This window comes from Labeo rohita, chromosome 11 (assembly GCF_022985175.1).
Source record: "Labeo rohita strain BAU-BD-2019 chromosome 11, IGBB_LRoh.1.0, whole genome shotgun sequence".
Classification (NCBI taxonomy): Eukaryota; Metazoa; Chordata; class Actinopteri; order Cypriniformes; family Cyprinidae; genus Labeo; species Labeo rohita.
This window is the reverse complement of record NC_066879.1, coordinates 15,029,555-15,043,084: the sequence shown is the minus strand read 5'-3', so window position 1 is coordinate 15,043,084 and position 13,530 is coordinate 15,029,555. Positions and strand designations below refer to the sequence as shown.

At 30.2% G+C, this 13,530-nt stretch overlaps 1 protein-coding gene across 4 annotated transcripts in view; it reads left to right on the top strand.

The window, feature by feature from the left end:
* iffo2b (intermediate filament family orphan 2b) overlaps window positions 1-8,813 on the top strand; it is a 41,164-nt gene extending 32,351 nt beyond the window's left edge. For 2 of the 4 annotated variants that reach the window (XM_051123291.1, XM_051123289.1), the window contains 6 exons: window positions 3,018-3,188; window positions 5,377-5,513; window positions 6,443-6,602; window positions 6,908-6,997; window positions 7,082-7,206; window positions 8,523-8,813. In XM_051123291.1, coding sequence (XP_050979248.1) covers window positions 3,018-3,188; window positions 5,377-5,513; window positions 6,443-6,602; window positions 6,908-6,997; window positions 7,082-7,206; window positions 8,523-8,628 — 789 coding nt within the window. In that variant the 3' untranslated portion in view covers window positions 8,629-8,813. Of the gene's footprint in view, window positions 1-3,017; window positions 3,189-5,376; window positions 5,514-6,412; window positions 6,603-6,907; window positions 6,998-7,081; window positions 7,207-8,522 lie in introns of all 4 variants that reach the window. The other 2 variants (XM_051123290.1, XM_051123288.1) reach the window with 1 other exon arrangement.
* Window positions 8,814-13,530: the final 4,717 nt, after the last annotated feature.

Sequence of the window (13,530 nt, the reverse complement as noted above, 5' to 3'; positions counted from 1 at the left end):
AAACAGTAATCACGACTTTTATCTGATAATTCAGACTTTTTTTCTTGCCGTTCTGAGATGTATAAACTCTTATAACTTGCGTTTGACAGCTATAAATGTGAAATTCTGAGAAGAAAAGGCCAAATTGTGATATATAATTGTGAGAGAAAAAGGTCAGAATTGTGTAGAATTAAGATAATCTCGTTTACAAGAAGTTGCGACTTTTTATCTCACAATTCTGACTTTTTCTTGCAGTTCTGAGAAAAAAAAGTCAGAATTGCAAGATATAAACTCTTATAACTTATATTTGACAGCTATAAACTTGCAGTTCTGAGAAGAAATGCCCAAACTGTGGTATATAAAGTTGCAAAAAGTTCAAAATTGAAAAAAGGTCAAAATTGTGTAGAATTATGATAATCTTGTTTTAATTTTTTTTTTTTAAGTAGTTGTGACTTTCGATCTCACAATTCTGACTTTTTCTGGCGATTGTGAATTTATATCTCACAAATATTGGACTTTTTTTGCTCAGAATTTCACATTTATATTTTAAAATTTGAGTCTAAAATTCAGATTTTTTTTCCAGAAATGTGAAAAAAAATAGTTATAAATAATAGTAATAAATTTCGAGTTCTAAACTCAGTTACAAGGAAGAAAATGCAGAATTGTGAGATAAACTCAAAATTGTGAGAAAAAATTGCAGGATATAAATTCAGAGAAAAAGTCTTATAACTTGCATTTGCTGCTATAAAATATGCAATTCTGAGAAGACAAGTCCAAATTGTGAGATATGAACTTGCAATTGCAAGAAAAAAAGGTCAGAATTGTGTAGAATTTTGATAATATTGTTTATAATCTTGTTTAAAAAAAAAGGTAGTTGCCCCTTTTTATCTCTCAATTCTGATTTTTTTCTCACAATTGCGACTTTATATCTCACAAATTGGGCTTTTTTTGCTTAGAACTGCAAGTTTATATCTCACAAATGCAAGTGAAGAATACGACTTCTTAAAAATGCAAGCTGTAAACTCAGAATTTGACTTATATCTTGTAATGCGGAGAAGAAAAGTCCAAAATTCTAACTTTTTCACAGAAATATTAGAAAAATAGTCTAAATTGTGAGTTCTAAATTCAAAGTTACAAGAAAGAAAAGGCAGAATTGTGAGATATCAACTCAAAATTGTGAGAAAAAAGAATTGCAAGATAAATTCAGAGGAAGAGTCTTATAACTTGCATTTGACAGCTATAAACTTTTTTTTTGCGAGAGAAAAAAGGTCACAATTGTGTAGAGTTTTGATAATCTTGTTTGATAATTTTTTGTTTTTTTAAACTATTTGCTACTTTTTATCTCACAAGTCTGACTTTTTCTCGCAATTGCAGATTTATATCTCACAAATTGTACTTTTCTGCTCAGAACTGCAAGTTTATATCTTGCAAATGCAAATTATAAACTCAGAATATGACTTCTGAAAAATGCAAGCTGTAAATTTGATTTATATCTTGCAATACAGTTCCAAAATTGAGTTATAAACACAAAGTTACAAGGAAAAAAGGCAGAATTGTGAGAAAGCCACAATGACCTTTTTTATTATGTGGCGGAAATAAGCTTCCATATGTTTCTTACCCTTTGTTTTTTTTAATTAAGAAACAACAAACGGAGAGCATGGGTGTCTAAACCGGTGCACCTCAATGTTTTTGTTGCTCGGCTTCCTCCTCTTCTTAATACAGAAAAATGAGTCAGAGCAATTGTTTCCCATGAGGCCTTTAGGTAAAATTAACCGCCCGTTAAGTTTGTTGCGTGCCTGTGGATTTACCACAAGACTAACTTGTTGGTCTGAGCATCAGTGTGCAATGACATTGATTTATGGCTGAAGTATTGGTTTTCTTTGTTTGTAATTGATGTTCAGCATGTGATTATAATGATTTAGTGATCCTTTGGCATTGTGTGTTTTTGTTAAGAGAGTTAACCCATAATTACAGTATGGACACACACACACACACTGCAGCTAAATACACTTGTCACTCGATGCCGGTAAAACACTCCTTTCTGTTGTTTACATGCGAAATTCTGTTAGTAACAATAGTATTTTTGTTTTAAACTTTAATTTTTATTTGTGTAGCGTTATAGAGAGCCAAACTGAATGATTAGTTTGTTTATGTATGGTGTTTTTAATTGAGTCACCTGCACTTATTTAAAAAATAATTAAATGTTTTTATTTTAAAAATACTTTTAATTTTAAAAACTATTTATTATTATTTTTTTTTTTTTTGTACAAAATAACATTTATTTTATTCAATATTTTTCAATTTATTTTTCAAATCAATTTAAAATTTAGATTTTTATTTTAAAATATTAACATTAATTTTTTATTTACATTAACTTTTTTCCATTTTAACAAATTAAAAAAAAGTCAGAATTGCAAGATATAAATTCAGAGAAAAAATGTTTTTACATGCATTTGATATCTATGAACTTGCAATTCTGAGAAGAAAAGTCTGAGAAGAGATATAAACTTGCAATTGTAAACAAATGTCAGAATTGTGAAGAACAGAACTGAGTGATCTGCACTTATTTAAAAAAAAAATATTTAAATGTTTTTATTTTTAAAATACTTCTAATTTTAAAAAGAGTACTATTTATTTTTATTTTAAAAATACATTTTTTATTTCTAAAAATTACAATTTATTTTATTAAATATTTTTAAAAAAAAAAATTTATTTTAAAATATTAACATTAATTTTTAATTTACATTAACTTTTTTCCATTTTAACAAATTAATGGTTTTTTTTTATTCAGAAATTTTGTTTTCTTTTTAAAATACTTATTCATTACTTGGACCATATTATATGTTTAAATTGAGTTTGTTTAGATTGAGTTTTTTTACTTGCTTGTACAGACAAAGACTATTAAAACTATTGACGTTCATAGTCAAAGCACAAATCTAATGACACTGCGATTGCTGTTTCTCCAGCATCCCAGACTCATTGTTTGTACAGAAATCATTCTCTTTTCATCTCCTAACACTTCTTAAATCTTTCTTTAGCAAATGTCTGACCTCGACACTAAGATTCAGGAGAAAGCCATGAAGGTGGACATGGACATCTGCAGGAGAATCGACATCACGGCCAAACTGTGTGACGTGGCCCAGCAGAGGAACTCAGAAGACATGTCTAAGATGTTCAACGTCAGTCCATCCAGAGCACCAACAGACAGGGTGGGTACAATAAACAACAAAAACACATTGTGAGAGTCCAAAAGCATAAATAATGAAGCCTATTAGTATGAAAGCAGTTAGAAAGCCACTATAAATCAAGTTATGAAAGCAAAAAATATCCCTGTATGGGTTTTTATTTTTTTATATTTACAAGATATGTTACGAAATATCACACAAGCAAGAGAGCTGGCCATTTTCCTAAATGCGTGATTACAAACTTTATACTACAGTTCAAAAAAACATGAAGAAAGTTACATTTTAGAGAAAATATTTTTTTGTTTCGCCATCAAAAATAGTTTTTGAATTAATCATTTGATTCAGTGATTCAATAGTCCATTCATAAAAACAGTCACTTGATTCATTTCTAAACTAATAAGAAGTTTCAAATGAATCATTTGAATGAATGATTCAGTGAGCCACTCCTCATTAAAACAGGAAACTCTAAGAAATAAAGTCTGAATTGTGAGTTATAAATCAGAATTGTGAGATATAAACTTGCAACTGTAAGGGGAAAAAAAGACTTCTGTAATGCACAATTGCAAGTTTATATCTCACAATTCTGAGAAAAAATGTCAAAAAAAAGAATCACCAGTGTATGTTTTTTTCTGTTTTGCCAACAAAATTTTTCCAAACAAAGTCAGAGCACAACATTTGTGCATCTCAAAGCAACACTGCGGTGTTTCATTCCTGAATGAATCTGTTTTTGAATTAATCATTTAGTCAACGATTCAATAGTCCATTCATAAAAACAGCCACTTGATTTCTTTCCAAACAAATCAGCAGTTCAAATGAATCATTTGAATTAATGATTCAGTGAATCACTTCTCATTTAAACTGTCAATTGCTAGTTTACATCTCACAATTCTCTATTTTTTTTTCTTTTTCTTTTTTATTTTTTTTATATAAACTAGCAATTCTAAATTTTTCTCAGTGTTGTGTAATATAAACTCAAAATTGCTTGTTATAAAGTCAGAATTCTGAGATATAAACATGCAACTGTAAAAAAAAAAAACTATAACGTGCAATTGTGAGTTTATATCTCATAATTCTGTCAGAATTGCGAGAAAAATGTCAGAAAAAAATGTGATATTACTTTTGTACAACAGTTAAAAGTTCATTTTGAGTTACATTTAGACACTATTGTCTGTTTTTTCTGTTTCACCAATGAAACAAAGCCAGAGCAGAATATTTGTGCATCTCAAAGCAACACTACAGTGTTTTATTCCTGAATGAATCTGTTTTTGAATGAATCATTTGAGTCAATGATTCAACAGTCCATTCATAAAGCTTCTAAACAACTCAGCAGTTTCAAATTAATTGTTTGAATGATTTGATGAAATACTTCTCATTAAAACAGGCAAATTGCGATTGCTAGTTTTTTCTCACAGTTGGTAGTTTACATCTCACAATTCTGACTTCTTCTCAGAATTGTGTGATATAAACGCAAAACTAGTAATTCTGACCATTTTTTCAGAGATGCAGAATATTAACGTGCAATTGCATGTAATGAAGTCAGAATTTCGACATACAAACATGCAGTTCTGAGAAATAAAGTCTGTATTGCAAGTTGCGGAATATAAACTCGCAATTGTGTTAAAGTCCGATTTTTGAGATATGAAACACACAGTTCTGAGAAATGCAGTATGTATTGCATAAAGTCAGAATTGTGAGATATAAACTCGCAACTGTAAGAAAAAAGTATTTTTTGGACCTATCATGCGCAATTGTGAGTTCTTATTTCATTTGAGAAAATTTTTCAATTTTGCAATCGCGATTGTGATATTACCATTGTACAACAGTTCAAAAAACATGAAGTTCATATTGAGTTGCATTGTATTTTTTTTTTTTTTTTTCTGTTTGGCCAACAAAAATATGTGCCAATTTCATTTCAGAGCAACACTGAAAGAATCTGTTTTTGAACGAGTCAGTGATTCAATAGTCACTTTTCTAAACAAATCAGCTTTCAGTTTCAAATGAATTGTTTGAAAGAATTTTTCAATGAAACACTCCTCATTAAAGCATTAAAGTTAATGAAAGGCCTAAACCAGCCAAGCTACCAGCATAAGAACACACTAAGCAAAATATTGTTTAATCTTCTTTATCGAAAAAAAAAAAAACAATATGGAGATTTTTTTTTTTTTTGTCAGTATCACACACCCCTAGCCCGTAATATGTTTGTGTATCTCAGGCGGTGGTGTGCAAAAAGAAGGAGAAAAAGCCAGTATCAGATGAGGAAACCTCAGAGATGGATGCAGATCCAAGCACTTCGGAGGATGACGTACCATTCAACATCACAGACGAGATGAAACGCATGCTCAACCAGCTGTGAGTCCTCACAAAAACAAACACACATTCAGGATTTATGCTTGCACTCTGGCAGCACCTAGTGGTGATGCAACAAATTGCAGACACACAAAAGCAACTTTGGGGGAATGGTACAGGTTGCTGTTTTTCCATGCATTTGTAATAAATGGGGATTGAGACTTTTTATCTTTTTCGACTTTGTTTTGATCACCTAAAGCTGCTATTTCTGTGTTTTTCTGATTCTCACTTTCGCACCTAGAGTGCCTGTGTCTGATTTTCTGCTCAAATCTGATGTTTTTAAACTTCTTCACATTTATCTTATTGAAATATGGCTCATATCTTACACTGGTCATTAATAATAAATATTGTATATTTAATATTTCATTTAAAACACAATTTTGAATCTTTAATAATAGTGCCAGGTCAGAAAATTATGTTAGTTGTTAATATAATTGAAATATCGTTTAAAATAATAAGAAATAAAAACAAACATTTTACTTAGAGAATTCATGCACGAGAAAATTACATTAACTCCACCAAGTTTTTTCAGACAGTTCACTGACTCAAATGAATGATTAATCAGTTAATTACAAATGACTAAGACGTGATGAAAGCTTTGATGGCTTGGCTAAAAACTGTTGCGCACATGCTTCTCTGAGCAAGTAAAATGTCTTTTAATATAATTGTAAAACTGTTCACATTCAGATCTAAACTGAAAATGCAAATGCAAGTTATGTTGTTTACACAGAAGGTAAAAAAATCAGATTTGGGCCTCATTTAACACAGTGTACCTCTGTATATATTTGTGTATGTATCTCTTCAGTTTTGCACTTGTCTTTATTCTCGTCCTGTGACTGTCTTCAGTGCCTGCTCTTTTTCTTTCCTCTCTTTCTGTCCTTTTCTTTTTTCCTCACACGCAGACATTGTTCAGATAACTCGTTTGTTGCTAGGCGGGAGACGTTCGAGATTGACGATGACTGTGACAGTTTGACGTGGGAAGAGAACGATGATACGCTGCTGCTATGGGAAGATTTCACTAACTACAACATGCCCTACGGCCTTACCAACAGCACCGGTGCCCCCGACTCCAACGGAGAGGTTCAAGAAAACGTGAGTTTACATTTATCATCAATATATACACTGATATTTAAATAAATAAGGTTGTTCTTTTTAATTTAAAAAAGGCTGCATTTTGTCTGATTAAAAATATGGGAAAAACTGTAAAATTGTGATATATTATTACAATTTAAAATAACTGTTTTTAATTTGAATATATTTTAAGATTTAATTTATTCCGGTGATGCAAAGCTGAATTTTCAGCATCATTACTCCAGTCTTTGGTGTCACATGATCCTTCAGAAATCATTCTAATATGCTGATTTGCTGCTTAAGAAACATTATTATCATTATCTCAGGATTCCAGTCTGGGAAATCTCATCGATGAGACCGAGTCTCTTTTCAAGACCAGAGAGCAGGAATATCAGCAGACAATCGGACAAATCGAGGTTAGAATGTGCCTGTGTTTTTATATTTTCCATCCAAGCCAAATTGTGATTGGTTGTGACCGGATCTTTCTCTCTCGCACACAGATGGAGTTGGCCACGGCTAAGAGTGACATGAACAGACATCTGCATGAGTACATGGAGATGTGCAGCATGAAACGAGGGCTGGACGTGCAGATGGAGACTTGCAGGAGAATGATCAAGGGTGGCAGGTGATTTCACGCATGATTCAGAGAACGCTGCTTCACTTAAGGGCGTTGGCTAATAAAAAGCAGCTTATAGTGCTGATCGAAGATCTGCAATGTTAGTCGTTTTCAAAAGTACTAAAGGAAAAGCCTAGCAATATGTCCTAATTTGGTAAGATGTGTTCAGCTAGCAAATAATGAATCACTTTCATAGTAATCTGAGGTTTTCTTCTCCTGTAAAGCTGATCATTTATTTTTAATCACAGAAATTACAAGTGGTCATATGTTAAAATAAGTAAATATAATAATAATTATTAATAATTAACTTTCAGAATATTTAGTAACTTAATATTTGTCAGGGTTTATATATATAATCACATTTATAAAATCCCCTATATAACAAATCCTTTCATGTTTTTTATTTTATTATACAAAATATAATGACAGATTTCATATATATATATATATATATATATATATATGTGTGTGTGTGTGTGTGTGTGGAAAAATATTGTGCCATTTATTATTTTCATTTTAGATTGAAAAACTTTATTTAACTTTATTATTTTGCCATTATTATTTTCATTTTACTTTATTTAAACAAATTATTATTTAAAAAATAGATGTAATTAATGTTTAGGATTTTAGTCAGGCATTTTTTTGCTAAAATGTGACACTTGGAAGTGTAATTAAAAATAAACGATGCCACAAAAATAAATTACGAGTGGTAATATGTAAAAATATTTAAATAAAAAAAAAAAAATATATATATATATATATATATATATATATATTAGAAATTGACAAAAATTCAAATAAAAAAATAAAACAAGTTTTAAAAAAAAAATTGAAAATATTTAGACAACTTATTTAAACATATATTTATATATAGCAATATATATACTAATTAATGTTTTGTTTTTTTGTCAGGCGTGTGACATTTGGAAGTGGAATACAAACACTCTTTACATTGTGGAATACAGTGTTTTAGTATCAATAATATAATATAGTTAATAAAATACATAAAGTTAATTTTCAATTTTCTTTTCACTGTAATTTTAGTTAAATATATAGATGTTTTATGTCATTTTTAGTTTTGTTTTTTTAAATGTCTGTATAGTTTTATTAATTTTTATTTCAATTTTAGTTATTTTATATATTTAAGTTTAAGCTTTTTTATGTTATTTTCCTTTAGTTAACATATTTTATTTCCAGTAATAAAAATATTTCCTTGTTTGAATTTTATCACTAGTAAGTCACTGCAGACGCAAATAGCAGCGCTTCCTAAGAATGAGTGTTTTTTTGTGTGGATTTTAATGAATAATCTTCTCCTTCTCTTTCAGAAATTCTCTTTCCATCAGCTCATCGGCGAGCAGTGACTCAGGGAACACTGACGAGATACAAGACGAGTCGGACAAGGACGGAGAGACTGAGGGGCCAAACAGCTGATATCTGCCCAGTCTGACCCCGCCCTCTTCTCCCCACCGAGCTCCAATCACTTCTCGGGCCTCCCAGCAATTAGCCAATGGCGTTACACTGAGGGACAGAGCCCACTCCCACAAACCCCAAAACCTGTAGGTGCTTTAACGTCTCCGTGTCAGAGTGGGGCGGAGTTGATGAGGGTTGTTTTTGTGCTTCGACATCAATATCGATACGTCACACGGTGCCACAGCTGTTGCAGGACAGCCTAACGACGAATCAGATCAATCCCAGCCAAAATACATCACACTCAAAGTCCGTATCTCAATTAGAAACCGGAAAACGTTCAAGCAACGTGAGCGATACACAAGACTGAAAGCCAATCAGACCAAAACGGACTGAACTCGCTGCGGTCGGACACATCAGAATGAGTTCCTTAATATTTGTGGCTTTTTATTTTTCTAAAAACTATTTCAGAAATCAACAGTTTACTGCAGAAACTTTTTGGCCTTTTAAGCCCCGAACCCAGTCGACGAATGTGGAAAAAGCTCACGTTCTATGCAATCAGCCTTATTTTGTGATCTGTGTTTTTCCAGCTAACAAAAATACGCTCTAAGAGTGTTTTGCTAACGTTCCAAGTTAGTTACTAAAATGCTTGAATGTTCTCTCAACATCAAAATGTCAAGTTTTCATCACAATGTTTTAACCCTCTGGTGCACTTTAGTCATTTTTGACCCAAAAATAATTTAAAATAAATATTTATAATATGAATGTATTATATTATATTATTATAATCCATTATATTTAATGTATAAATAAAACAATTATGTAATTAAACATATTTGGTACTGCGCTCTTACTGAAAGATCTTTTTTTGTGATATCAACTTCAAATTCGGAACACAACTTGTTTACAGTTGTGGTTGTAATTTTCTTGTAAAACATTTCTTGGAAAGTATTTATTATAACAATAAAGTTACAATTCTTTAACTTTTTGAACTTTTATCACCAAACTTTGTGCTCCAAAGCATTTAAGATTTACGACTATGCTCAAAAAGTGGTTAACAGGTAATACATGGATTATAACTACTGCATAAATATAATTTAGTAGTATGAAATCCCCTAAAAATACAAAATATGAAATAAAAACGATCAAATTAAAATATAGTACATTCATTTAATTGAAAAAAAAATTTTTTTGACCACACCAGAGGGTTAAAAACTTTTTTTTCTTGGTTATGTGATCGTTTAGGGAGCATTCCATTTTATCATTTGGAACATTATGGAAATGTTACTTTTGAATGTTCTCTGAATGTTCTGAAACAAGTTGTTACATTTCAAAAATTTCAAAAGAATGTCCAACTGAAACATTCTGTTAACGTTACTGAAACAATGTTTGTTGATAACTTTGAGGGAACTTTGCCAGAACGTTAGTAAAACGTTCCACGTTAGCTGGGTTTGATTTGCCTTAGGCGATGTGTTATGTACTACGTTCACGTGTTTTAATGTTTACGCACATAACGGCAGAATCTGTGGAACAGTGTCCCATCATTTTGAGCAGCCACCAGTGAAGCTTTTTTAAGGGTTACACACGTCACTATCTCAAATATTAAAGAGCTATGTGCCTATATATACATTGCAGGTTCATTTTGGATGGCCTTACCGCATTCCCACTACTTTCTGAAGCTGCACTCATTATAATCATGGGGGAAATGATCGAATATATATTTCGTTGATTGTATGGGGACTTTGTTGATATCTTTGTTAGGTTATATAGTTAGAAGAGTTTTCGGGTGGAGGTTTTGATTGTATATAGACCATGTTGGGTGTATCTGAAATTATATCCATGTCTATAAATATATGTAGATAGAAATGTTACGAAAGATTATGGCATTAGGTTGCAGTGAAGCCCTCACAATGGCCACTGTTCCATACAGATTCAGGTTTGCTTTCATTGATATGGCTTATGATGTTTCTGTATTGATGAGGTTTGTTAATATAATGGCTTTTTTGTGTCTTGCTTGGTGTTTTTATATTTGGCGTTTTTAGCTTATACGCTACTGGTTAAATGTTTGGAAGAAATAAGAAGCCTCTCCTGCTCTTTATTTGATCAAAACACAAACGTATCAGGCAGCACAAGTGTCTTCAACACTGATGATAATCAGAAATGCTTTTTGAGCAGCATATCGGAATGATTTCTGAGTGATGATGCTGAAAATTCAGCTTTGATCACAGAAATTAATTACATTTTCATATGTATTAAAATAGAAAACAGTTATTTGAAATTGCAATAATATTTCACAATATTTACAGTATTTTTTGCTCAAATAAATGCAGCTTTGGTGAGCAGAAGAGGCTTCTTTCGAAAAACAATGTAATTCAGTAGCGTACGTTTCTTAGTTAAAAACTGTGTCCATACATATTATTTTAAACATATTAATCTAAAATACTGGGAAATTTGATGGGTTTTATCAAACTGATCAGTGATTTAATTATAAGCTCAAAATTGTAATTATAAGATCAAAATATGGTCGCAAAGGGTTTTTAAAAAACATGTTTTATAGTCAATAAGTTGGTGGGCATAATATTTGTTTATTTGTTTTAAAACATATTAATTTAGCTAAAGAATTGATATCATGTATGATCAAATCATCTGTAAATTTTGCAATTTAGTTTGTATAAGTTATCAAAAATCTGGCTTTTGAATTTTATAATAATGTTCTGGGTTAATCCGGGGCTAATTTGGATGCTTTTCCCTGGAAAAAAAAATGAAACGTGCACTTAAGAGTCTTTGCCTTTTGACACACTGTTGGCCTATTTTTTTATTGTTTATGGTCAAAAATCAAGCTATTTTTTGTCTGAATCTGAATCCATAACACGGCTCAGATGTCTCTTTTCAAAATCAATTTTATGGTTTTTGAACATATAAATGGGAAAAGGGCAATTTCACAAGGTGAATGACCACACAAAATCATATAATGAAAAATATGTTTTCTGATTTAATTCCGTTGTGTTCATGGTGAGAATTATGTCTGTAAAGTATCCTAAGTTGGTGAATGTCTTTAAGAAGTGCTAAAGCTGGAATGTTGTATTTAGAAAGAACTTACTAAGTGAAACTGGATAAGAAAGTAATGCTGTCATCATGTCTGTGTTTTTGTCATTTTAAGAAAAGCACAAAATGGCAACTGTAAATCATGAAAACGGAGCGGTACGCAATGAGTTAATAATGGTAAATGTTTTGCATTTGCTTATCACATCAAGATTTGCCTTTATCAGTGAATGTGGTTGTTAGCATAAAATGTTACTTAGTTCATCAGACACAAGATAAAACAAGTTGAATGTTTCCGCTGTCTTGGGTTTTGACCGTACAAGGTCAGATTTTGACTGTTCTGATCCGTACTGAAGTCGGGTTTTGCCCATACGCCAAGCTGGATAGACAATAACTTTGCACAATTACTTTTGAAATGAATATGGAGTTTCTAAAAAAGTGTAAAACACCAGTTCATTAGACCCCCATCATCGTACCAGCATCAGCCCGTTTTACTGAAAGCCTACAAAAGAGTTTCAGTTTCTGAATCCTTCTCATAGCACTGTTTATTATCATTTTTTATTTGTATGACAATTATCATCTGAAATGATCAGTATAGGTACGTTAGAACATTTATATCTTGTCTTTGTTAGTTGTTTTTGCTGCAGATGAATTTTCCTGGTGTGTGAGCTACTGGTGTATGTTTCAAAATAATGAATGTATTGGTGCTGGGGTCAAACAAAAAAAAATAAACGTAATTGATTAAATTGCTTTGTTGAGATCCTCTTTATTTTGTTCATAATGATTTGTTTGAGAAAACAGTAACACTTTACAATAAGGTGTCATTTGTTAACATTAATGAATTAACTAACATGAACAAAGAATGAATTATACACAACACTATTTTTTTAATCCTTGTTAATGTTAGGTAATAAAAATACAGTTGTTCATTGTTTGTTCAAGTTAGTTCACAGTGCATTAACTAATGTTAACAAACACAACTTGTGATTTTAAAAATGCATTAGCAAATGCTTTAAATTAACCTTATTGTACAGTGATACCAAGAAACCTGTATGTAATTAGTGTTTAAGACCATTAATGTGCAACGTGTGTTCATGTATAATAATCTCAGAGAAACTCATTTTTAGTCTTTTTCATTTGTATTACTAATTTAATAAATATTTATTATTTTATTTTAGACAAGGCAATGAAAATTTCATACACATTTTATAAACAATGGTAATTCAGTGTTTTAGATAAATATGATAATTAAAAATTTAAATATTTTAAACCATAAAATAAGCACAGCAAAAATAATTTTATAAATATTTTATTTAAAACAAATGAGGATTAAAAAAAATATCTTTAAATAAAACGATAAATGATATTTATTTAATGTTTTTAATTTTTTGTTAATTTTGTTTATTTTTTCCTTACGTTTGTCTGAAATTAAATTTAATGGTTTATTTTTTTCTTTTATTACTTAATAGTTATTTTGTTGTAGTTATAAAGTCAAAGTCATTAAATGATAAATAATATTTTATTTTTTTTTCTAATTTCTTAAATTTGTCTGAAATCAAATGAATGGTTTATTTTTTCTTTTATTAATAAATAGTATTTTTTGTAGTTATAGTTATTAGTTTCTTACAATTTTCTACTAACTTTTTTTTTTTACCTAAAATGTTATTTGAATATTTATTTTTAATATTTTAAAAATAAAAATTATATTTTTTCAAATATTCAAATATTAATAAAGTTATAACCACATTTCATAAACATTTTTTATGTTATAATTTATTATTTATAAATAATAAATTATGTTTTATCAGATTACTTATCTATGTATCTATCTATTATATTCTATCAATCTATTTATCTGTATATCTATCTATTGTTCTATCATTC